Genomic DNA, 27,422 nt, shown 5'->3' with positions numbered 1-27,422 from the left:
AGAAATTTTATGATTTTTAATATGCCTTTTTATAGTTTCTCGATCTTTATTCATACACTCAACATACTCTTTCGGTTCTTTAAACATGCATATTCTGTAGTATAGATCTGAAATCCCCTCATCTATAGTCTTTTGTGGGTCTAATTTTACTGTTGTTTCTGCTTTCATCCATTGTTTCTTTTTACCTTATATATTTTGACAGCTTTGATCTGGAGCTCATATTTCTTGGTATTTTATAGGTGAGCATCTTTGAGACTTGGGTTGAAATCAGATTTCTTTAGAGATGATTATGTTTCAGTCAACCAGTTGGCCAAGAAAACCACCAACCTGGGCTTATTTGTAAATAATTTACTTAAAAATAATTATCAGCTAGAGGTTTTTTGGATCTGTGACTTCAGATTTGCAAGAGAAAAACTTTTTGTTCTCTTCCTTGAAGCTTCCTATTTTACCATAGACCATTTTCCTGAAAAGCAGGGGAAGAAGATGAGAAAACATTTTTAGCTCACCCATATGCTGTGATTCATGGGGTCGCAAAGAGTCGGACACTACTGAGCGACTAAAATGAAATGAACTGAACTGAACTGATGCTAAAAGTACAAGCTTTAGGATCTCAGTTTTATGCAAGGGGTGGGGGGCGCTGGTCTCTTCTTATACCTCCCTCCTGGGTAGGCCTTTGGTTTTATTTCCTATCCTCCCACATTCTAAAATAATGAAAACCAGTTTCAGCTCACAATGTTTGGCAGATATACTCAAGGCAAAGGTTAGCTTCCGTGTTAACTTTCTAGCTTCCAGTTTTCACTTGTTTTGTCTTCTGTGCAGTCTTTCCTCTCTTGCTATTTCGCTGATACACTTTAGGGATTTTAACATGCTTCTCCAGTGTTATTAGTTGTTTTCAGCAGGAATGTTGGTCAGAGCATAGTCTTCCATACTGCTAGAAATATAAGGCTACTCTTTAGCTGTTTGGTGGCTTAGAAGTTGGCTTCTCTTCCCTTTTTATGCAGTTTTTAAATGGTAACAAATGTCTGTCATTCAAACATCCAACCAAGCTACACAGTTGTGTTACACTCCAATCAGATTTTTTTCTCTTTTTACTTACCCATTTCCACCACCAATCCCTTCCTTGTGGCTCAGCTGGTAAAGAATCCACCTGCAGTGCCAAGACGTGGGTTCAATCCTGGGTTGGGAAGATCCCCTGGAGAAGGGAAAGGCTACCCACTCCAGTATTCTGGCCTAGAGAATTCCATGGACTGTATAGTCCATGGGGTCGCAAAGAGTCGGACACAACTGAGCAACTTTCACTTCACTTCACTACCAATCAGTATAAGACGTGTTATGGTCAGAGGGGACTTGTGATGTGGCTCAAAAGAGGATGAAAGTGTGGGAAAGACTGGATTGTCGTTGCTAGGGCCTGATAGGAGAAACATATTCTTTTTGTTGAATATATTTTCTCCTAAAAACAATGTGATAAATAATTTTGAATGTAGATGAAAAAGATTTTTAGTATAATTATTCATGTGCATATGAATTAAATGAGTTCTGTAAGCTTGCTTATAAATTTAACCAACCATTAATTGAATTCCAAAGATAATTTAAATTGAGCATTTAGAATACAATCATGTGTGATATGCTTTGTATAGTTAATTTTTTATATATGTATGTGTTATTCCTCTAATTAGTTGTAAATTCCCTAATGGTAGAGACCATCTCTTTTACTTCTTTATGCTTCCCCACATCCTCAAACCTAAGATTCTCACTAGTTGGCTGGTCAATTATTACCGAGGTGGTAGCCAGTAGACCATGGAATACTTTTGGAGTTCTTTCATTTTCCTTAATTTATCCCCTAGTAGAGGCACTGATCATACAGTGGAAAAAACTCAAGCATAAATACCAAAAGAAATGGGGCTTTGAATAATTGCCTCATTTTCTTCTTTCTAATGATGGCCAACTTGCCAGTTATTCTGTAACTTAGCCACTCAGCTAAATTCTTAATCATGGATAGAACTGAAGTATCAATATGCCAAAATCAAATGCAGAATGTGTGAACACATAGCCATTTGGCTGTATGTATGCATGTGTGTCTCAAATTGTATGATTCTGTTTGCATGTTTCATTGCTTTTTCTGGCCTCTTTCTACTTGATTTTTAAGGAAAAAAATATAGGGGACATTAAAATAGAAAAAATAATACATCGATTATAAAAAAAAATTGGGAAACATCCATTTTCCAATTTGGAAATAATGTATAGCTCATAGAGTGTTGCAGTTCAAGGGGGAAAAATTGATATGTGTTAAAATTGAAAATGATTCTTTTTATACTTGAAGCTGACCAAAATTTTCAGTGGGACTGTTGCCTGAAGGAAAATTTCCTGGGCTCCAGCCTCTGTTATGTCTAACAATGAACCATACAAATCTAGACAGATGGTTGGATTCCAAAGTGTTTCTCATATGACAGTATTTTCTTCCTATTGTCTCTCCTGAATTCTATAGGGAAAGGGGGAAATGCTGTAACTTTCAAAAAAGTATGGAGAATATCTTCAGTACAGTTTGGAAATTCATAAGGAACAAACATTCATTGTCCTGGAAATCTCTCCTTCCTTTTTAGACATGCTTTCTTGATTAAAATCTGGTTGCTTATGTTGGACAGTATGATTTATCTTCCTTGCTATATTGCTAGAAATAGATGTATTTATGCCTTTTCTTGTCTGTATTCTGTGTCTCAAAGTATGTCAACATCATCCATTCAGTTTTGAGCTATGGTGAAGCAGACATTTGGGACTAATCCTTAAGAGCATTCCTAGCCATCCAACACCAAAGCTGCAACTACTCCATAAACAGTTCCCAAATCTGTCCGATTTTCTGTATTTCTGATATCATTACTCTAGTGCAGAGTCCTGGTATCTCTCACCTGGATTCTTGCAATAAGTACTTAACTGATCTACCTGCCATTTCCTCCCTGCCCTCAATACACAAACTATGTTCAAAACAGGATGATCATTCCCAGGTGTAAAGCTGGTTGTGTTCCTATTGTTGCTAGTAGTTTTCTGTGACTCTTAGGGTAAGCACAAAATTCCTTACCTAGTACACAAGGCCTTTCACAGTCCCTGCTTACCCTTCCAGCATCACTTCATATCAACTTTCTCCTTTTATGTATAGTTCAGCCAACCTGACTTTTCATTCCCTCTATACTTCCTCCTACATTAGTTAGGGCTGTTCCCTACCATTTCAACTTCATTAAGCCTTGTTCCTCTTTCAGAGCTTGATTCAGGCATCACATCCTCCTCGAAGCCCCCAGTAACCCACCCTGTCCTTACCCAAATGATTAGGTCAAGTCCTGCTGTTTGCCCTCACAAAACCATGGATCTTATCTCTCTTTCACAGCACTTAGACAAAGGGAAGAGATTTATGATCTTGTACATCAGGAATTAGGGTTTCAAGTGAGGAAACAAAAGCAAAGAAGAATATTCAGCAATAATCTGGCCTCTAAGATTCAAGCCAACACTTCTAAACCACAGAGGAAAGTATGCATAAAAATATTATATTTCAGTGTATTGAAAAGAGCCAGGAATTTTTCAGCAAATAAACATCAGATGTTGTTTAGCAATAGACAACCTTGTGCTGCTGAATATGGAATTTAAGACTTGGAAAGATTTCAACAACTGTTCCTAATCAATCAGCTCAAAATACAGATGAGAAAAATGAATCTCAAATGTGAATCTCAGAGGTCTCAGGCACAGATAGTTAACAGTAGAGAACGAAGTGGAATTAGTCATTGAGCATTATTACATATATATGTTTTCCTATTTCTAGGTCCTCTTTTCTTTGCTATATACTCTTTCAGCTTAAAATATTAACAGAAACAAAGCAAATAAAAATTATAGTGGAAGACAACTGTCTGCCTTAAGAGGATGATACAGCACCAATAAAACATTACTATAAACCTTTAGACAAAGGCATGATGTGCTAGTAAAATTTTATATAGTGCAGTTTTATTTCTTTGCACACAAGCTCTTGTATTTTCTTATTACACCTCTCTTTGGGCTTCCCTGATGGCTCAGATGGTAAAGAATCTGCCTGCAATGCTAGAGACCTGGGTTTGATCCATGGGTCTGGAAGATCCCCTGAAGAAGGGAATGGTTACCTAGTCCAGTATTCTTTCCTGGAGAATCCCACGGACAGAGGAGCCTGGCGGAGCCCCAAATAGTCAGACACGACCGGGCAACTAATGCTTCTGTATGAAGTCCTTAAAAAAGGGAGAAAGAGAATCCCTTTCTTGATTTAACTTAGGCCTTAAAGAAAATTGTGTCCTCCTCACCCATAACTCATTCTGAGCAACTTTTGTTCTTAACCTTCTCATCCAGCACCTGCATTTCTCAGTCTGCACATAGCTTCCCGTTACAGTCACCATCTCCTTTTTTCAGGGAATGGTGGGAATGGGATATCACTGCTACATGGCCTCTTGCTCACTCTAGTCTGCTAATTAACCCTGACCAGTCATTATTGTTTAGTTCTTCTCATAGAAAAGCAAGTTAATGGTCAACTTGTACCACAGAAACACTAACTTAACAAACACTTGAGCTAAAAGGGACACTGAAAACTGGTTAGTCCAACAACCCAATCCAAGCAGGAACACTTTCTGAAACATCTTAAGCAGAAAAGAAGTTAGATTTATATTTACATTTAAATGCTTCAAGTAACTAATTTCATGACCTCACTTATGTGAATGCTCTTTCAAGTAACAGAACGTTGCATGAAAGCCCTCTGCTTGTGTTCTTCAATAAATACATGATGGTCTTCACAAAACAAGTCTGTCAAGTTCTAAAATTTCGCTTTGGCAGTTCCATCTGTGTGAAGTAAGTGTGCGTTATCTGTTTTAAAACCTAAAGCATAACAATTCAGGTTAGAATGAGAATTACAAAATTTAGGTTTCACGGCTTATCCTTCATTTTCTATTCCTTTTAAACCATAAGATAGAAAAATGCTTTCTTGCGATTTCAAATTCGAAACCAACTTCTTAAAGTGAGGGTAGCAGAGCACATTTTCCCCAAGAACACTGCAGTAACTCACCACTTTAATATTTTTAATGATTACTAAAGCAGTAAATTATTGTGTTGCATGGATCTGCGAGGTGACAGAGCGAGTCGAGTCATCCATACATCTGTTATACTTTCTTTCTTTTCAGATTCTCTTGCATTGGTAATAAGATTCTAAGTGCCATACAAGAGTGCCTAAGCCAAATGGCATCTCCACTGTCTATCCTGGCAAATTCAGAAAGATAATAACTTCCGTTGTTTTGTTTATAATGTACATTTTTTTTAAAAAAGGAAAGCAAAAAGATTTGTCAACTGCTATGTATAAAATAGATAAACAACAAGGATCTACTGTATGGCACAGGGAATAGATGAAATTGAATCACTTTGCTGTATACCAGAAATGAGCACAACATTGTAAATCAACTATGCATGCATGCATAGCAGTTACTTCAGTTGTGTCCGTCTCTTTGTGACCCTATGGACTATAGCCTGTCAGGCTTCTCTGTCCACGGGTTTCTCCAGGCGACAATGCTGGAATGGGTTGCCATGCCGTCTTCCAGGGGATCTTCCTGACCCAGGGATCAAACCCGTGTCTCCTGCATTGCAGGCGGATTCTTTACTGCTAAGTCACTGGGGAAGCCCAAATCAACTATACTTCAACTTAAACATGATTTATTAATCAAGAGACTTTTTGGTATTCATTTGTCAGGCATTTTTTATACTGTCGGTGAGTTATTTTGTTCTTGAAATTACCTTGACTGCAATAGCTCATTACAACATACTCATATTTACATAAGTCTCTCAACTGTATGTGTGTTAAATAGGATGTAAGTAGATCTTATCCATATGATGGATCTAGAAAACTGGATTTTCTGGGATTTCATTTCTCCATTTTATTTGGCAATGTGCCTGGCAGTGAAGAGCTTTAAATTTGACATCTGTCATTGCCTATTTTGGTCCAAATTATATGATGCTAAATACCACAAAGGACGCTGCACAGGGGAAATCAGCAGTGGGTTACGAGAGCGGTAAACTTCATATTACCATGTGCTTGTGTCTGAATATTAGAACTGTTAGCCAGACGCTTCCTGTAGACTTTCAGAGAAGCAGAAAGTGGTGTGCCACTGGGATCCAGAGGCACTGATGTGAAGTGTGCAGAAGATACATAAATCATAGGGTATATTCATTTCATTTGACTCCATGTGATTCCACTGACTACACTGTGGGTGACTGAGGTCTGCCCCAGGACCCTCTCCCTTCTGCTCTCTGATGCCTTCGAGGTGCTGCCCATCTAGACCAGGCCTGCAGTAATTTCACACCCTCCCCTAATAAACTCCTCAGGGGCTGTCATGTATTTTCATGTGTTTGCTCTATTATCCCTCCCTGCTTGAGTCTTACATATAATTGATGACGCTTCAGTTAATCATCTCTCCCCTTCTTTGTTCACCAGGTACCTAAGGCTTGAAGGGGCTCTTTTATTGAGAATCGATGTCTTCTCCTAGGTAATTGATCACCGTAGACCCAGGGACACTCGACTCATCATCAAGAGAGGGTAATCGTCATGAATAATCAAAAAGCTGTGGCTACGCTGCTGCAAGAGTGCAAGCAAGTGCTGGATCAGCTCCTGTTGGAGGCGTCAGATGTGTCAGAGGAGGACAAGAGGGAGGACCAGAGATGCAGAGGTGAGGTCCAATGGGAGGCGCTGGGGGCAGCGGGGAGCCGCAGGTTTGCCCTCCTTTACCCTGTCTGAACGACACGGTCTCATCTCTGCCCTATTTTTCTTCTCTTGGCAGATGACCACCGAGAGATGAGTGGATTTCTAGGGCATGAATGGGACATGGGCTGCGGGTGGACGGGCAGGGGAGGAAGCCCACTTTGTTGCAGTGAATTGCTGTCAGTTTGAATTTTAAGCTTCAGTAAACACGAGGGCTACAAGAAACAGTTTAGTTCAAGAAGAACAAAGGGCCCAAGTGGGCTGGTGCACGTAAATTTCAATTATTAAAAAATTGAAGCAACTTCTGAATGGTGGTGCCTACTTTTGTTTCAAACTAGGCTTTTGTGCCTCATCAGTTTCCATAGACATCTACAGTTTCCACAAATATGTCATCTTATCAGTCCCATCTCTCTTTTTTGACCATCAATACATTTCTCATGTTGTATTTACATACCATTTATAAATAAATTTACTCAAACTGATAAATACTTATTACATCATTACCAGGATTTGAGAATGTGGCCTTTTCGCTCATTCATAGTTTGTACCATACCTAGTTTTCGATGAGTCATTGTTTGGGAAATTTCAATCACAAAATCTAGATAGTTAAAGCAATTCTAATTTCTTCTTTAGCTAGTTTTGGAGAGGCAACCTTCTTTCCTTAGATTTCTTCTTAGCATTCAGATAAATTTCCCTTCATTTCTATCAGGGTATCTCTCTTATGTGCTTTGAATATTTTTCTTTGTATTTTTAGTTGACTGCTATTGGTTACAGAAACAAGATTCCCATATAAAATGCACACTCCCCATCTGTTTTGTTTCTGTTAATTATGTAATGGGAAAAGTTTCTGGGAGAGCCTTTTCCCCACATTCTTGTATAGTGCATATGTTTTTACAGGGGAACTTTTAGGTGCCTTTAGAAGTCTAGTTTTCTGTAACCTGTCTGTCATCCGTGCTCTTTTCAAGATAAAATGCCCTGTGTCCAGTTGTTTCATAACCTTAGTGTTTTCTTTCTTTACTGGCCACAAACATCAGTGTCTGATTTTGCTCGCCCCAGTGCTGGTCCTCGTTCTCCCCAGGGGCAGTGTGTTGTGTTCTGTTACTTCTCCTGAACGTTTTCTCTTCTCCTTTGGCTACATCATGTCCTTTGTCCCTTCAGCTTAAATTCCTTTAAGTTTTGTGTTCTCCGTAGTGAAGACTCTGAACCCCTAATCGGGGAGCGTTTTCTTTTTCTTTCTCTTCTCTAGTGCCACAGAATAGGAGAAATAATCAGTTTAGTTCCAGATAAGGCAAATCACGACTGCAAAATCACTCAATTAGCCATGGCCCTCCAGGTGAGCTGCTTGGGGAAGTCAGAGATCAGAGAGGCAAAGGAGGCTCCTGCTCAGTCAGGGGCTGACTGCTGGGGTGGGCTGAATCTGATCAACCAATGTGGGAGGAATCCTATGCTGAGCCATCGACAAGCTCAGCATTTGCCCATCGCCACTGCCTGTTGCACGGTCCATCCAAGCGCCATTGCTGCAGCTGGTCGCAGTCTGAGCGCAGAACCTGTCCCTCGGCAGCTGGTTCCTGAGCAGCTCTAGCTCACGGTCGGGCTGCCGCTGCCACCGATGTCTCTCTCCCGCGTGAGCTCGCAGAGAGAGGCATTAGCACAGGGTCATTTAAGGCAATGGGGCAGCAGGACTCGAACGTTAACACTGTGGGTTTCATTCGTTTCCCTCCTCCTCTCAACCCCATCATTTTCCCTCAGATGTTGTCCCAGTCAGCATGGGTGGCTAGCCTTAGAGACTCTAACCCCCCGCAATAGAGAAGCAACTGAAATCCAAACACATAGATATTTTAAAAACATATTTCAGGGGCATCTTTCATTTCAGTGTGCCCCACTGGACAATCCACATTCTGGCACGACCTGTAGGGAAAGAGAGTGGTATGAGGAGGAAAAAAAATTTTTTATAACAAACAGATTTTCCTCATCACCATGAAGAAAAGTTAAAAGTAGTTAAAGCTATTTAGTGCCAAAATATAGTGAAATTCCATGAATCCAAAAATCACATTTCTTTTGTCATTTTACTACTTCTCTGACTCCTGAGTTTGACACTCATAGGCAGAGTGTCCAAACAATTTATCAGAATTAAAATACTTTTGAGAGTGAAAAGGCTCTGTTAACAAGCACGCTATGACTACATGCTGCTGCTGCTGCGAAGTCGCTTCAGTCGTGTCCGACTCTGTGCGCCCCCATAGACGGCAGCCCACCAGGCTCCCCCATCCCTGGGATTCTCCAGGCAAGAACACTGGAGTGGGTTGCCATTTCCTTCTCCACTATGACTACATGGGACTGTCCTAAGCAAACAGAACTGGATAGTCATCCTATTCGTGACTATTTAGAAATATCATTTAAGAAATTTTCTCTACACGTACATCAAAAACATTTTCAGAGATTGAAAGTACGTCAATGGTGGTAAGAAGAGATTGTGAAATCAGGTTGGTCTCCAACCTCCTATTTTTGCTTTCATTAGAGGAGTGCATTGCACAGAAGAGGCTCAATAGTTCTGGGTTACTGAATGAGGCAGGGGGGACAGTGGTTTCACTGTGATATTTGTAAGTCACGCTTAGTAGCCAGTCCAGATCAGTCATTCATTGATGTAGCCCATGAATTATCCCCTCAATGCCAAGAAATCCCTCTCCATCGGGAGGCTTCCTTACATTTGCCCAGTTGGTGGCAAGGACACCAAAAGGCATCATGAGCCAAGACAGAGTTAGGTTTTCTCCCTTCTCTTCTTCTTTTTTTTATTCTCTCTCATACCTCTTTTGTCTTATTTAGCATATCTCATGTAAACATAAGACTAATCTTTCTTTTAACCATCATGGTGGGATTTACAAGCATGGTAGGACATGATGCCTGTCTTCAGGAAGCTCACAATCCACAGTCCAGTGAAAGGACAGATGTAGCTGGAGAGCAGTGGGGTGGATGCTGAAAGGAGTGTGCCCCTGCGGGCTTGAGAATGCTCCTGAGGAGCATCTCAATTCCACTGGGAGATCATGGCAGGGCTGATGAGAAGAGCTTGGTCATTAGGCAGCTGAGGCAGGACAATGCCTAATATGAAGGCAGGATATACAGAAGCATTAAAGAATTTTATGCAGAGCAACGTCCTAGTCCATCTTATTTTTAGAAAAATGGGACTCAACCATGTGGAAGATGAAGTGGATAGGAGGAGATAGAAGACAATGAATCAGGCAAGAATTACTGATGATTAAACGAAAGAAATCCATTTTAGGATCCACAGAATGTGCTAACCAGTTAGACTCAGGGAGGAAGAGCAAAAAGTCTAGACTGACTTCTGGGTTTCAGACTTGGGTGACTCAGTGAATGGCAGTAGCATTCATCAACAGAGAACAGAGAGGGAAATACAACATTTAGAAAAAAGGTAATGAATTCAGTGTTAGATATACTGAGTCTGAGGTGTCTGCAAGACAAGCGCTTAAAGATGTATAGCTGGCAGTCGTGTATACAGGTCCATGATCCCTTATTCACAACCCTGGTGGTCACACGTGCTTCAGAATTCAGAATTTTTTCAAATGTTAGAAAGGGTAGTATGGTGCATATACCATTTGTTATACTAACACTGCAGTAGAAGCGAGGGACAGCACCATCAAACATTAAAACTTTCAGGGCAAAACGTTGACTAATCTCACCATAGCAAGATTACAGATAATCTCCAGTCAGTTCAAGTCTGGTTTGGGGCCAAAGTTAAAAAAAAAAAAATCTAGTTTCCAGAGCTTTCTAGGTTTCCCAAGTTTGGATAAGAGATTACTGACTTATATTTTTAATGAAATTTGATGTCTATTAAGAGATTGAATATATCTCCTAAAGTGATACAAGGCTATTTCATAATAAATTGATGTGGGTTTGTTTATATTCATCGTCTATATTCAGACATAGCCCACGGTGAAAGTCTGAGGCGAGGTGAGGTCTTACAGGAGTAAAAAAGAGATTGATTTGCTGCGTTACCCAGCCGCAAGCCCCAAATGCCATTCCGTCTCAGGCCCTTTCTCATTTTACAGGAAAAATAATATTTCCTTCATTCCTTTCTCTGATTCTTCATGCAGAGACAGTCACTGAAGTGCTTTACTTCCTGCTAAAACCTTTCTTAATGCCTGACTACCCCAATTTACCTGTAGGGCAAAGTAGACCAGGGCCACCCCCTGACAGATAGCTTTTTGCTATTCTTCTTTGAGTCAGAGCACCAGGTTAGGCCAGCCAGTGAGAAGTAGGAAAAAAAAAATTGTGCCACTGAGGTGCTTCATCATAACATAGGTAACTCAACAACCTTTTCTTCAACTGCAATTTGCTTATCTGAACTCTGACCTTTTCAGCCTCACTCCCCAGCGAGTTAAGAACCCTGATCCAGGAGGCAAAGGAAATGAAATGGCCCTTCGTGCCTGAAAAGTGGCAATACAAACAAGCTGTGGGCCCAGAGGACAAAACAAACCTGCAGGATGTGATTGGCGCCAGCTTGCAGCAGTTACTGGTAGGAAGAACCACACCACCTGTTCCTTGACACCCCCAAGTGAGGCATTTAGCCTCTAAATGGTCTAATAGATTAAATTTCTCTGAAGCATAAGACAGCCCCTACCCTTATGGTCAGCTCTGCCAAATTGACTAATGTTGGGGGGAAAGCTTTTCAAAGAGCTCTGTTTGCCCATAAGACCTTCTGTTGGAAAGGCGAATCAAGTAAAAGTGGAGAAGCGTGGTCAGTGGGCCAATGAGAACCTGTCGTGCAGAAATATCTGCATGTTCTTGGTGGGCTGGAAGCAGTAGTTTTAATTCCACCATGCTTCATTAGCATTTTTATTTTGAAATGCTACTTGCTAAGAGTTGGGTAACTTAAAAAAATAAACTCACCACTATTTCATCCATGTGACTTGGTGTCTAAGCTGTTGAAGCCTGGCATGTCCCTTCCTGAGTCCTGCCTGAAATCCTGTTCTCTCCCTTATCTCCTCATGATTCACACTGTTTGGGAAGTATCGTCAGAGTCACTGGCATTATTATTCCTTAACTCACTTAATGGAAATGAATCCAACGGGTACCTCTACCCCAGAGAGGAGAGAGCCTCAAGAATAACACATGAACTCAGATTGGAGCCCAGATTTCAGGCTTAGGTTCTGGGGGTGCTTCTATAAGTGCCAATTTGCTTTTTGATAGTGTTCCCCAGCCCCCCACATTCTCTTAGATGATTATCAAAGGGACTCTGTTAGCTTGTTTGGTTTTTTTTTTTCCACATAAAATACAGACATTTGTACGGAGACCAAGCATTACAAGCAATGACAATCTCTTAAAATTTTTATTTTATTGGTTTACATGGGAATGTGTTTGGGGGGGTCATCCCAAAATAAATGTATAAATAGACATTATCTTTGTCTATCAAAAAAAAATCCAGAAAAGATCCCCCTGATCTATGTACACATAACAGCATTGTTGGAGACTTCGTAGAAACAGTAACCTCCTCATCAACATTTCCCACTCTCCGAAAAACAGGCTGAAGTTAAACAGACTGAGGACCACAGGCAAAGGAAAGTGAATGCTTTGAACAAATCTGGTGGTGAGCCAGGGTTTTTAAATAAGTATGCTTGTTATTAGTGGAGAAGTGGAATGGAAAACAATTATAGTGTATATATCATTTTGGGTTTATAGAATGCTTGTATGTACATCATCTTATTTAATTTTCAAAATAGCCCTCCAGTGATCATTACCATTATCATACCCATTTTGCAGATGACAAAGTTAAGGTATGGGGAGATTAACTTTCTCATGGGAGCAGATCAGTGAGTGGCGGAGCTGTGACTCAGCTCCTTCCTCTGTCCTACGCCAATTCTCCCTCTAGGAGCCCCAAGGGATGAACTTGAGCACCCAGGTGGAAGCCCTGAAACTCGTTTACTCTGATGCAAGCTGTAGGCTGTCCGGTAGAACTTTCAATGATGGAAATGTTCTATATTTCTGTTGCCCAATACGCTAGGCCCTGCCCTCATATGACTCTTGAGCACCTGAAATGTGGCTAGAATGACTGAAGAACTGAGTTTTTAGTTTTATTTCATTTAAAAAATTAACTTCTACATACACATTTCCATGTAACTAGGGCTACTATCAGAGAAGGCAATGGCACCCCACTCCAGTACTCTTGCCTGGAAAATCCCATGGACGGGGGAGCCTGGTAGGCTGCAGTCCATGGGGTCGCTAAGAGTTCGGCACTACTGAGCAACTTCACTTTCACTTTTCACTTTCATGCACTGGAGAAGGAAATGGCAACCCACTCCAGTATTCTTGCCTGGAGAATCCTAGGGACGGGGGAGCCTAGTGGGCTGCCGTCTATGGGGTCCCACAGAGTCGGACACGACTGAAGCGACTTAGCAGCAGCAGCAGCAGCAGGGCTACTATTTAATTAGCTGTGCTCAGTCTCTCAGTCGTGGCCAACTCTGTGTGACCCCATGGACTGTAGCCCACCAGGTTCCTCTGCCCATGGAATTCTCCAGGCAGGAGTACTGCAGTGAGTTGCCATTTCCTTCTGCACTAATTGGATAGTGCAGCTCTAAAGCAGTGGTGCTTAAAGTTAGATTTCCAAACAAAAGCACTTCAGTTCAGTTCAGTTCAGTCGCTCAGTCGTGTCCGACTCTTTGCGACCCCATGAATCGCAACACGCCAGGCCTCCCTGTCCATCACCAACTCCTGGAGTTCACTCAGACTCATGTCCATTGAGTCAGCGATGCCATCCAGCCATCTCATCCTCTATCATGCCCTTCTCCTCCTGCCCCAATCCCTCCAAGCATCAGAGTCTTTTCCAATGAGTCAACTCTTCACATGAAGTGGCCAAAGTACTGGAATTTCAGCTTTAGCATCATTCCTTCCAAAGAAATCCCAGGGCTGATCTCCTTCAGAATGGACTGGTTGGATCTCCTTGCAGTCCAAGGGACTCTCAAGAGTCTTCTCCAACACCGCAGTTCAAAAGTATCAATTCTTCAGCACTCAGCCTTCTTCACAGTCCAACTCTCACATCCATACATGACCACAGGAAAAACCATAGCCTTGACTAGACGGACCTTAGTCAGCAAAGTAATGTCTCTGCTTTTGAATATGCTATCTAGGTTGGTCATAACTTTTCTTCCAAGGAGTAAGTGTCTTTTAATTTCATGGCTGCAGTCACCATCTCAGTGATTTTGGAGCCCCCCAAAAATAAAAGTCTGACACTGTTTCCACTGTTTCCCCATCTATTTCCCATGAAGTGTTGGGACCAGATGCCATGATCTTCGTTTTCTGAATGTTGAGCTTTAAGCCAGCTTTTTCACTCTCCTCTTTCACTTTCATCAAGAGGCTTTGTAGTTCCTCTTCACTTTCTGCCATAAGGGTGGTATCATCTGCATATCTGTGGTTATTGATATTTCTCCCAGCAATCTTGATTCCAGCTTGTGTTTCTTCCAGTCCAGCGTTTCTCATGATGCACTCTGCATAGAAGTTAAATAAGCAGGGTGACAATATACAGCCTTGATGTACTCCTTTTCCTATTTGGAACCAGTCTGTTGTTCCATGTCCAGTTCTAACTATTGCTTCCTGGCCTGCATACAGATTTCTCAACAATAGCACTTAGTATCACCCAAAAACTGGCTCAGATTCTTGGGCCATATATTAGTCTTACCAAATCAAAAACTCTGGGGGTGAGGGTCTAGCAATCAACACTGATAAGCCCTTCTGATGATTCTGACGCACGTTAGAGTTTGAGAATGACTGTTGAAAAGAGAACAGGGTGGCGATTGATTGGGCAGCTCAAATAAGTCCATTAGGCTGCTTTAGCCCATAATGTGTTTAAACTGGGAGCTTTTTGAACTCTGAGCATCATTTTCTTTAGCTTACCCAGGAAGCTATAAATTAAAGACAGAGAGCCTGAACAAAAATGTGAGAGGAGAAGGGCTTTGAAAGCCCTGGGTGTTCAGCCAGTGGCATATAAGCTCTGTGTATGGCTTCCAAGGAAGGTGAGAGCATGGTAGCTTCAGAGGAAGAGACCCCTGCTTCGACCTTCGAGGCTTAGAAAGTTCCTCTGGATTTCCAGCGTAGACTGAGATGTAGCACATCTCTATAACCAGGGTTTTACTCCCTTCATTTCATCCATGCTTACTAGATAGCCCTAGGTGCATTCAAAGCTGGTAGTGACATTGGCCGAAAAACTGGAAATGGTGTTTTAAAGTCTTGCTGCATTTGGGGGTTAATGTGAGTTGAGAGACAAATGGCTCATAGGTGTTAGACTGTGTCAGGAGTCCATTCATTATTGCTTCTACTTTCCCTCTATATATTGCACAGATATCACAATTGGGGGAGCATAAAGGCACAAAGAATTTAAGAAGTTTATGCCCTGCTCACAAGGTCACTCAGGGGCAGCTCTAGGAATCAGCCCATTAGGCTGCTTTAGCTCATAATGTGTTTAACCTGGGAGCTTTTTTGAATGCTTAGCATCATTTTCTTTAGCTTACCCAGCAAGCTATAAATTAAGCAACCACACCTCCCAAAGAGCCTTGAGATGCTTTCTTATTGTGTCAGACCCCAAGTGCACAATTGCTAAACCACTCTGTTTTGTAAATGCGGAGAACTGTAGTGCTATCTTAGCTTGTCAAAAGTATCGCAAGGAAATTCCATGATTTGTTTTTGTCCCATTATCCACTGATTTCAATATCACATTTTACCAAGGCTGGATGGCCATGTTATTATAATAATCAATTAATTGTGAGATTCTATTCTTACACTAAAAAATAAAGGTTGCTGAGTTTTTTTTCAGTTATGTGTTCTTATAGATTTGTTTCATAAATCTAAATTTCCATGATACTTTTATACCTTGAAACAAATCCTCATAAAAAGTTTTCCTTCCATTTTAAAAATTAGCATTACATTTGGAGTGTAAACACTACATTTAATTCCATAGATAACAGAGCAAAGTTAAGCGTGAAACTGTGCTGAGTGCCTGAGTTGGTAAAATGAAGGGTCATTTCTAATGTCCCTCACTTAGGCTTAAGTTAATTAGCAAAAATCATGTGTTTTGTGCTCTGCTTTCTGCTCTCCACAGCCTCCTCTGTTTCCTCCCTCGCCTACTTTCCCATCCCCCCATCTTCTCTCCTTTGGTGTGTGGCCACAGACAGAAATTTATGGCAGGGGCCAGCCTCCTTTACACTCCACACAAAGCTTGCTGACTTGAGAGAGTCTGTCCTCCCTCTCCCAGAAAAAACACCTGCAGTACGCTCCCCGAGAAACCTGGAGAGATGGGAGATTAATGGGGCTGTGATAGCTGGGCAGTGTTTTTGGTATTATGCCCTCTCCCCAGGTAGATGGGTCTTTTCCGAGATGATACCAATTATTTATTGCTGAAACATCTGTTGATAACTGCAGCTGCCCTTGTGAGACAAAGCATATCACAGGGTCACAGGCTATAGGGACGTAAAATCTTACCTCATGCTAGCTTCAGACTATTCAGCAACACCCTCAAGTCCATGGGTTACCGTCATCTGTAGTGTCTCATCGTGCCATAGAAAATACTTTGTAAACATTGCCCTGCCCTGCCCTATAAGCTTTGAAGTGTTATTTCATCTTCATCGGTAATTTATATTCCAGTGCCATTGTACGGTGGGAAAAAGAGGGGGAACCTTTTTTGTTTTCTATCTAATTGTATATCGCCTGACACTTTGACCTGTATTATTAGTATTAGTCAGAAAAAGGATTTTCTCCCTCTCTTATTTAAAAATAAAATTTCAAGGGAAAGTAAGCGCTCCTTCAGCTCCTTTCACTCAAAACAATGTTTACACTCTGAGAGGGAAAGATGAAAAGCACAAGCAATTTTTTTCAAGTGTCCAAGAAGGGCATTTCAGTTTTTGAAAGAGAACAGTAAGGCCCTTATAAATATCATTCAGAAAAACCTTTGATGGATTTTTCAAAAAGTATTGAAAGCTTTTAGCATTAGCTTCTGTTTAGCTTGGTTTGGGTGGACACAGTAGAATTCTAACTAGTAAAACTGTCCTTACGTGTGAGATGCCAGGACATGAAGGCACTTACCTCCATATGATTGCCGACTTGTGTGATTTCTTCAGTAACTTGTACACTCCTGAAAAGGACAATTGCTACCTAATTTAGGGAAGATATGAAAAGAAAACTTCTGAAAGGGAGATTAAGGGCATGTTTGGATTTGTATGTCAGTGGCATTTGGGAGAAGATGGGGTTGCCAGGCCAAAACTTGTTTCATAGACCGCAGTTTTGAGCATTCCCTGCAAATTTGGGGGTCCTAATGCTGGGAGGGACTGGCCTCTCCCCAGCTCTACTTCTGTGGGGGAGGAAACCTGAATTTAGTCTGGCACCTTTGTAAGGAGACACACTGCAGTCTTCACAGGCTGGCTGATTACAAGGGGATGAAGCAGGCTCAGAATGAGGATTTTTTTTCCATTTCCTTTTCAACTTTACGACCATGAAAATGGGTAATTTGATAACTTTCATCCAGCAGACATTTTTGGAAATATCTGTGCTACCTTGCAGTAATTTTAAGAGAGATTTTTAAAAAATGATTATTGGTTTTCTTATGCTAATATGGTTGAAAAATGTTTGTGAATGGAGTTTGATAAATTTAGCTTTCAGGATATTTTTTAATAAGTCTCTTTAGATATTCTGGGTGCCTTTAAGTTGACATTTTAGATTTTGAACTACTTAAAGTATTAAATGGTCAAGAATTAAAACATGAATAAATGTAAGAATTGCTCATTACGAGATTGCAGGGAAATATTTTTAAAAATCTAATTACTTTACAATATTGTATTGATTTTGTCATAAATTGACATGAACCCACCATGTAATTAATCCGCTAAAGTAATTAGCCTCCAATTAAAATAAATAAATTTATATTTTAAAAAAAATTCTAGTGTGAATAACCTGGGAGTAGAGAGGTGAAAAGCAGCCTTTAGCAAAAGATAACTAAAGTATGAATTTATTAGAAAATGAAATGTCAAGTCAAAGAAAGATATGAAGGGTATGAAGACGAGGTAAGAGGGTGAGATGCTTTCCATGGGAACAATAAAATTTCTTCCATGAATAAGTTCTGGGTTAAAAGATCATCTTAAAAATCATTTTTAAAGCATTTATTTCAGATAAGTTTTCATAGTAATAGTAGAGAACTCAACACCCATAGTAGATACGTTTGGGATTATGATTTGTTCAGCAAATGATTTTTCTCAAATGAGGTTTTCATCTTTAACTATGGCCTTGGGACTTTAATAACTGAAATGTTCTTCATCAGGATGCAAAAAAGCAAAGTGAATATAAACTGTATATTTGTTCATTCATTCAGTAAAACTTTACTGAGTGTTAACACATGCCAGGCGTTGATATAGATCACCCAGAGTAATGTAAGAGAAATCGAAGACCTAATTTATGTTCTGGAAAAACTGCAAGAATGAAGAGATAGGGCAACGCTTTGTCAAAAGTCTGCTTATTGGAATGGTCCCTTCTATTTATTGAACACCAAATATGTGGCAGGTACTCAACACATGTTCTTCTAATCCCTACAAACTTGGCCCTATGATCGATCTGCCCTACCTGTGAAAGGTAGATAGGAAGTGATGACGTTTCTCAGTCCCAAGCAGTATAAGCCATTGTGTAGTTCAGCAGTTGGAAGCTTTCCTTTGCTTCATAAACAGGAGAAGGGCTACTCCCTCAATCTGGATCCTGGAAAGGGGCAGAAGCGGAGCCTCAGAGTTGGAACCAAACTGCACCCAAATGTGAAATACAGACAACCACCAAAAACTTTATTATTATAGGTCCTGAAATCTGGGGGTTATCATACTTTTCCCAAGTGTTATGGGTTGATGTTTTCCCCATTAAAATACTTTGAAGTTCTAACTCTCAATGCTTCAGAAAGTGACTTTATTTGAAAATAGGGCCGTTCAGTTCAGTTCAGTCGCTCAGTCATGTCCGACTCTTTGTGATCCCATTCACTGCCACGTGCTGGGCTTCCCTGTCCATCACCAACTCCCAGAGCCAACTGAAACTCATGCCCACTGCATCAGTGATGCCATCCAAACATCTCATCCTCTGTCATCCCCTTCTTTTCCCACCTTCAATTTTTCCCGGCATCAGGGCCTTTTCCAATGAGTCAGTTCTTCATATCAGGTGGCCAAAGTATTGGAGCTTCAGCTTCAGCATCAGTCCTTCCAATGAATATTCAGGGCTGATTTCCTTGAGGATGGACTGGTTGGAGCTCCTTGCAGTCCAAGGGACTCTCAAGAGTCTTCTCCAATACCGCAATTCAAAAGCATCAATTCTCCAGCACTCAGCTTTCTTTATAGTCAACTCTCACATCCATACATGACTACTGGAAAAACCATAGCTGTAACTAGATGGACCTTTGTTGGCAAAGTAATGTCTCTGCTTTTTAATATACTGTCTAGGTTGGTCATAGCTTTTCTTCCAAGGAGAAAGCATCTTTTAATTTCATGGCCGCAGTCACCATCTGCAGTGATTTTGGGGTCCCTAAAAATAAAGTCTCTCACTGCTCCCATTACAGATGTAATTTGTTCAGATAAGGTCATACTGGAGTAGGATGAGCCCTTAATTCAATCTGACTGGTGTCCTTATTGGAAGACAGCCATGTGAAGACACAAAGATGCAGAGAGAATGCCAGAGGCATTCTGTGATGGCAGAGGCAGACGTTGAGGTTATGCAGCTACTGGCCAAGGAATACCAGGGATTTCTGGCGCCACCAGAAGCTAAGAGAAAGGCATGGAACCTTAGCAGAGCACGACCCTACTGACACTGATTTCAGACCTCTAACCTCCAAAACTTTGAAATAGCACATCTCTATGTTGTAAGCCTCTCCACTTGTGGTACTTTGTTATGTCAGCCCCAGGAAACTAACACACCAAGTAAAAGCTGGCTTATGCACATGTAGAATATGAGGAAGCAAGAAAGCTCTCAAATGGTTTCAAGATTCTTAGCATGCCATCTTATGTCCCTACAGGAAGAAAGGTGAAATAAATCACTGTCAAGAACAGAATTTGTTCCAAAGAACAAAAATAGTTTCTACAAGAAAAAAAAATGTAGGTTCTAGTATCGACTGTATTATATCATCCCTAAACACGGGAGAAAGTCGATTGGAGAAAACATATCACAATACAACAGCCTGCTAAATATCTCTATTTGCATGCTCCAGACAGCTCCACTCCAATAGGTCAAAACCTGAACTCCTCATCTTCCGTCTCCTTCTCCCTCCACCAATCACATTTTATCCTCCTCCAGTGGCCACATGTAATTAAATGTTACCACAAGCCACCCAGTCACCCAAATCAAGACAGGAATCATCTTTAACTCTATCTTCACCCTCAATTCTCGTACTCATTGGTTATCACAGCCTCCTGATTTCCCCTTAAATATCTCTCAAATGACATCTTCTTCAACCCTATTGCAGCTATTCTGGTTCGGACCCTATCATCTCTTTCCTAGATCACATCCAACTCCTCTCCCTATCTAGTCATGTCTCCTGTATTATAAGGATAGTAAGGTTATGCTGCAGGAAAAAAATCCAAATAGCTCCAAAACCTTAGGGGTTTAAAGTAAATAAAGACTTGTTCCTTGTTCTTCCTTTGGGTCCCTCTGAGGGGACACTGGGGGAAGCTCAGCCTTACGTCACTCTTCCTCAGGGACTCAGCTTCATGGAATGCCTATCATTTAAAATATTGCTGATTGCTATGGCAGGGGGAAGAAGAAATTGTGACTTGCATAGTGGCTCTTAAATATTTTCATACAGAAGTGGCCATCGGTCAAGATAAGCCATGCAGTCATGCCTCACTTCAAGGAGCCAGGGAAGTACAACTGTACCACATGCCCAGAAGGAGGAGACCCAGAAACAGATGGGTGGACAGTCCCCATTATTGCCACAGCTCCACAAGTTTTCTCTGCGCTGTAACCAAAGCCATCTTTCTGATATAGCAATCTGACATTTTTTCTTGCTTAAATCTTTGGTGTGAGGGTGGAGGAATCTCAGTTAATTTAGAAATAATAAATAAGTAACATGTATACTTTACAAAAACACCTAAAACTAATCCTGAACAATAAAATCTAAATAAATTTGAATGAACATTTTCACTAGAGTGGTAGATTACAAGCTAATTTTTTTATATTTCTTTAATTTCATAAAAGACATCTGCTACTGTTATTAAAAAAAAAAAAAAAGGGAAGATGATTGAGAGAAAGAGAAAAGCCTCTGCTGTCCAGTTGTCCTCAAATCTAAATAGGATCAAATATTCAAAAACCTAAGTAAGGATAGTAAGGTAATGGTGCATCACTTCTCTGAGAGCAAAAACAAGTACTGAACTCAGATTCTAATGGAAAAGCTAACATCATTAATTAAATGACATTGACCATGCATCTTTCCACTAATAAAGTGAGGATTCAAAATGCAGTGCTCTTGTTTCTGAATCTTTCCTTTTCCCATTTGATGGCCTGCTATGAGCTAAGTTCTCCTGTTAAGTTTTTGGAGATCATTTTAGCACATATGTGTGCATACACATACAGACACCTATGGAATATACATATATATATATATCTCCATATAATTAATATTCATGAATACAAGTTATTTCTTTATTGAATGATAGAATACCAAAACTGGAGGGAAATTTTGTTGTTCAGTTGTGTCCAACTCTTTGCAACCCCATGAACTGCGGCACGCCAGGGTTCCTATCCTTCACTATCTCCCATAGTATACTCAAACTCATGTTCATTGAGTCAGTGATGCCATCCAATGATCTCATCCTCTGTAGCCCCCTTCTCCTGCCCTCAGTCTTTCCCCAAATCAGGATATTTTCCATGAGTCAGTTCTTTACAACAGGTGGCCAAAGTATTGGAGCTTCAGCTTCAGCATCAGTCCTTCCAGTGAATATTCAGGGTAGGTTTCCTTTTGGATTGACTGGTTTGATCTCCTTGCTGTCCAAGGCACTCTCAAGAGTCTTCTTCAGCACCACAGTTTGTAAGCATCAATTCTTTGGCATTCAGCCTTCTTTATGGTCCAGCTCTCACATCCATACTTGACTACTGGAAAATCCATAGCTTTGACTATATAGACCTTGGTTGGCAAAGTGATGTTTCTGCTTTTTAATACACTGTCTGGGTTTGTCATAGCTTTTCTTCCAGGGAGGGAAATGTAAAGGTCATCTATTTCAAGCCCATCATTTGATAGATGGGGAAATGAAACCCAGAGAGGGTAAGAAGTGACTTGCTGTAAGTTACACCACCTGTTAGTGGGAGCAGCAGGACCCAGCACCCAGGTTTCTGAGCCTGACTGAGCCTGGCATGTCTTCCCTGAGTCTACACAGGTCCATTCTTCATACACGGCTGCTACGGGCCAGGGCAGCCTTTCCCTGGTGCATTCCTATTGCCTCGGCTGCCCTGTAACCTGCTCTCTTCTCTCTCTGTCAATGCGATTTCACTTTTTTACTCAGTGCAGGATTGAGACAGAAATCTTATATAATTTTCAATAATCAACATTTAAAACTTTAGTTTCTTCTGCTGAACATTATAGTTCTTCTTTTGAAAAGGAGCCAGACAAAAGGTTCAGATCCTTCAAAAATGAATTTCATTTAATACGTAAAAATTAGGCACCAAGAGAATGAAACCTTCCGAGGATAAATATTAGTCCCAAGGCCTATGCGAATTCAAACTTTAAGATAGCATATGATTAAAATCACCAAGGATTTAAACCCTGCTCTAAAACTGTGCCAAAAAACTACCCCCTTTAATACGGTACTTTCAAGTTTCAATGGAAGATAAATTAAAATGGTGACTTGTCCTTAGAATTCTACCAATGAAACTTTGGTTGCCACAGAATCAGGCATGCAAGTTATCCCTTTGATGAGGACTAACCCTATGGCATGGATTTCATGTCTCCTCATAATGAAGCCCAAAAGCTGAGCCAAGTCGGTGGAGTTGATCAAACTAAGACAAGTGGGCAGAGCAATCCAGTTCAAAATGCAGAAAATGAGCAGATTGAAGTGCTGGGCAGAAAGAAGAAAGTGATGACCTTCAGAAAATGATCAGTCCTAGGGATGTGCTTATCCTGTCCTGTCAGCAAGAAAGAATAACATCACCTCCTACACTTTATGTTAAGCAAATTAAGGAGGTTGAACAATATTATCTCTAAACATATATATATATATATGTATCTCCACATATCTGATGCTGTTTATATTAATTGAACCGCAGTGTTTTGTTGTATATCAACAAGCACCAAATACTGACAATCTCATGTGATTCTGTATGATATGCTTTTAACAACATATTAATTTGAGGACAACCCTACAAATAGAACTGATTATGCCCATTTTGCTGATGAGACAGTTGGCTCAGAGAGCTTGAGAGATGTTCCCTATCCACACTACAAAGTGTGGTTAAGCTGGGATGTGACCCTAAGCCTCCCCTCTGTGCCACCCCCCTCTGCCTGCCACCATCCCTTCATGATGTAGAATCACTTGCCTTGCTTATTAAAACAACTTGCTTCTGAGGGCAGAAACCAAAACCTTTTAAGCTCAACAAATTCAAAGATATTTGGAATTACTTCTTTCTCTTTTTGGCTATATTTGTATAGAACAAAAGAAAAATCTTTTACGATCTCATTGATTAATTCATTCTGAATCAGTTGTTTTTAATATTTTTTACTGATCATCAGTAAAAACTTTTGAGCAGGCACTCTAATACACATTTGTTTGTTTAATAAAGTATATGCAGGTGCTATGCATTCCTATGTTATATATTTCTGCTTTAATACAACCTTTCTGCTTGTATTAAAATTATAATCAAATATGATTAACTGTTTTTTTAAACTCAGCTTAGCAGTGCCTGTTGAAGATATGGCTAGCACAGTTTATTTCAGTACTTAGTTCTAATGACTGTAATAGTTGAAAAAATTATGTCTCAAAGGTATGTTGATCCAAATAAAAGAGGTAGGCTGTGATTGCTAATTCACGCTACTCATATTTCAATCCACCCACCAATTATGAAAAATCATTTGTTGAAATTCAGCTAGCAAATTTCCACTTTCCTTAATGTCAATAGTGTGCTTCTGCAAGGTAATCAGAAGACATTACATTTTAACAAAGGATGTTGAAACTTATTCAAATTCTTCATTTGGAAGATTTTTAAACAGGTTGAAAGTTTCCCATTTGTATGAGTGTTTTTAATATAGATACTTTCTTTTAAAATCACAATGCTGAAAACACTTCCAGTATCATTATCTGAAAAATATTTTCAGAATATCTGTTGGATAACATACTGTTGTCAGCTACTTGTCATCGCAGAAAGGCTAGTAAATTTGGAGCACCTGTGTGTTTCCATTAGCTGTTTCCACACCTCAGATAAAACTTATTGGCTGTGATACTACCAAAGTGGGCTTCCCAGGTGGTTCAGTGGTAAAGAATCCACCTACCAATACAGGAGCACAGAAGACACAGATTCGGTCCCTGGGTCGGGAAGATCTCCTAGAGGAAGAAATGGCAGCCCACTCCAGTATACTTGCCTGGAGAATCCCATGGACAGAGGAGCCTGGCGGGCTACAGTCCATGGGGTCGCAGAGAGTCAGACACGACTGAGCACACACACACTGCCAAAACACAAAACTAGCACTTGTCTGTTTATAAAGCTATGATGGCCAGACTCTTTACATTTGACTATTGTTTAAAGAACTTTGCTTTGAGCTTTTTGCAGTCTTTCCCCCCTTATTATGAATTATTCTGAAGTGTCTTTGATTTGTGATAATATAAACTGCGAATCTATTTAACCAGGTATAACTGCAATATCCGAGAATGCAATGGCACCCCACTCCAGTACTCTTGCCTGGAAAATCCCATAGATGGAGGAGCCTGGTGGGCTGCAGTCCATGAGGTCGCTAAGAGTCGGACACGACTGAGTGACTTCACTTTCACTTTTCACTTTCATGCATTGGAGAAGGAAATGGCAACCCACTCCAGTGTTCTTGCCTGGAGAAACCCAGGGACGGGGGAGCCTGGTGGGCTGCCATCTATGGGGTCGCACAGAGTCGGACACGACTGAAGCCACTTAGCAGCAGCAGCAGCAGCAGCAACTGCAATATAATAAACTGAAAACAGTTCAGTGGGTGAGTCCTCATCATCGGCCCCTCCAAGATGAGCAATTCCTCTGTGCAGTTTGTCATGAGTCACCATTTGACATACAGGCAAAGGAAGGGGCTAGGGTCTACCCACTTTTTAAAATGTTATAGTAAAGCTTACTTTCTTTCTCATTGGTAAACTTTGGTGGAAACTTTTAAATTTTTCATTATATTTTGAGATATGAGGGACTGATTCCACACACCTACCACCAGTCCACTCTCAAAATAATGTTATTCATTGAGTATCTACTAAGTGCAAGGCACTTTACATATATTTTTCTTTAATTTTCTCAGTAATCTCTGTGGTTTTATTATCCTTATTCTATATATAACAGAATGAAATTTTAAAAATTAAGTAGCTTACTTAGTTTGGACAAAGAGGTGTAAAGCAAATAGTGCCTCAGCTCAATCCAAGCCCAGTATTTTTCACTTTCCCACAGCATCTCCCCCTAGTAACTGATTTGATTCTCTTCCTCCTGAGAATAGTCTCAAACTAACTTTTTTTCCATACGCATGTGCAATCCATCACATTTTGAAAGCATTACCAACCCAGTCCTGGAACTTTTTATATTTCTTCACCGTGTAAATACTGAAAGCAATATATGTTTCTTTCATGGTTACTGAAAACCTTCTATCATGTTAGGCATGAATTATTCCCACTGGCACTGTATATGAAATTGAAACCTCTGCGCCTCTGGAGTCATTGTCAAGTAGAATGTTAAAGGGGCACAGGAGTCAGACCTCTAACGTTCTTTCCCAGTAAGTCTCACATTTTACGATTTGTACACAGGACTACAGCAGCTTCCAGTCGTTCTTTGTGTAAGGCCAAGTCTTTGCCTAATGCGCTTAAAATGCACATAATTTAGACTTGCTCATGATTTTAGTGATTTATGGTTGAGATTCTAAATACTGCTCAAGGGACTGACTGAACCAGGATTACCTGTGTGTCTGTTTATCTGTGTGTATCTGTGTGGGAATATGCATTAGCTGGGGAGGGAGAGAAAGAATGAGGAAAAGTTTAGCTTCTAACATTTTTTTCCACAAGTTCTACTATCCAGAGATTCTGATTTAGTGAATAACCAATCATACTTTGTGAATAACTTCCTAGTAGTGAGATTTTTTTAAATGAGGTTTTATTGCAGCAAGGCTAACCTTTACTGTTAAAACATTGATTTCTGCTTTGCTTATATAAATGTGATTCTCTTGGATAATAAGATTCTAAAGTGACAAGTCAGTCTATTTGTTTTTCTAATCGTGCATAGCTCTTAAAATTGCAACAGGCATAATTAAGCTCTCAAACCTTTCAATGATAATTATTACCTTAAGAACAAATGAAAAGTCCTAGGGACAATGAGGTCCAAACAGTTCTCTTTGTACTCTGTATCTGCCACTATTCTAGTATGTGGTTTTGATAATAATGTCAATGACAGTCTTGATGAAATTAAGGTCATACAGGTAGGGATTAAGGAAGCTGACTTGGGCTGGACTGCCTGGGTTGGAGCCCTGTCGCTGCCTCATTAGCTTCGTCATCTTGGGCACCTTACCTAAACACTTGGCTTCCATTTTTCTACCCCTACAATGGTATAACTACTTTATAGACTGTTAGAGGATTAGTGAATGAATAACGTGGGAAATGCTTAGAATCGTGCCTGTCCTTCACTCGCTGAGTCATGTCTGGCTCTTTGCAACCACCTGGACTGCAGCACCCCAGGCTTCCCTGTCCTTCACCAACTCCCAGAGCTTGCTCAAACTCATGTCCACCGAGTCAGTGATGCCATCCAACCATCTCATCCTCTGTCGTCCTCTTCTCCTCTTGCCCTCAATCTTTCTCAGCATCAGGGTGTTTTCAAATGAGTCAGCTCTTCCCATCAGTTGGCCAAAGTATTGGAGTTTCAGCTTCAGCATGGTTGCAGGAAGGGGAAATCCCTGCCAGGGCCCGAGAGTGGACTCTTGTCTAACATTTGGAAATGAGTTGTCTGAGGAGACACACATGCTGACAAAGCAAGAGAGTTATTGGAAAGGGCACCCAGCCAGAGAACAGCAGAATAAGGGGAGGCAAATTTCTAATAATGGCTGGAATTAAAGTGGTTGCTCTAGAGGAGGTGAAGAGTGGTCAGAGCTTGTGCGTATTTTAAAGGCGGGAACCAACTATATAGCTGAGCTGTATAGCTCTGCTCAGTCTTCTGTGATGACCTAGAGGAGTGGGATGAGGGGGTGGGAGAAAGGCTCAAGAGGGAAGGGATGCATATATATATTTATAGCTGATTCGTGTTGTCATACAGCAGAAACTAACACAACATTGAAAAGCAATCATACTCTAATTTTTTAATTAATTAACTTATTTTTTGGCTGTGCTGGGCTTTCTCTGCTGCAAATGGGGCTCCTTTGTAGTTGCGGCATGCAGGATTCTCGTCGTGGTGGCTTCTCTTGTTGCTGAGCATGCGCTCTAGGGGTTCACGGGCCTCAGCAGTTGCGGTTCCCAGGCTCCAGAGCGCA

At 40.6% G+C, this 27,422-nt stretch overlaps 1 protein-coding gene across 28 annotated transcripts in view; it reads left to right on the top strand.

The window, feature by feature from the left end:
* Positions 1-27,422, top strand: part of ALPK1 (alpha kinase 1) — a 114,415-nt gene that overhangs the window by 51,228 nt on the left and 35,765 nt on the right. For 11 of the 28 annotated variants that reach the window (XM_069593491.1, XM_069593514.1, XM_069593493.1 and 8 more), the window contains 2 exons: positions 6,531-6,710; positions 11,116-11,270. In XM_069593491.1, coding sequence (XP_069449592.1) covers positions 6,590-6,710; positions 11,116-11,270 — 276 coding nt within the window. In that variant the 5' untranslated portion in view covers positions 6,531-6,589. Of the gene's footprint in view, positions 1-4,731; positions 4,849-6,478; positions 6,711-11,115; positions 11,271-27,422 lie in introns of all 28 variants that reach the window. The other 17 variants (XM_069593506.1, XM_069593511.1, XM_069593516.1 and 14 more) reach the window with 4 other exon arrangements.

This window comes from Ovis canadensis, chromosome 6 (genome assembly GCF_042477335.2).
Source record: "Ovis canadensis isolate MfBH-ARS-UI-01 breed Bighorn chromosome 6, ARS-UI_OviCan_v2, whole genome shotgun sequence".
Lineage (NCBI taxonomy): Eukaryota > Metazoa > Chordata > Mammalia > Artiodactyla > Bovidae > Ovis > Ovis canadensis.
Note: the sequence above shows the minus strand (reverse complement) of the source record. Positions and strands in the feature narration are given on the sequence as shown.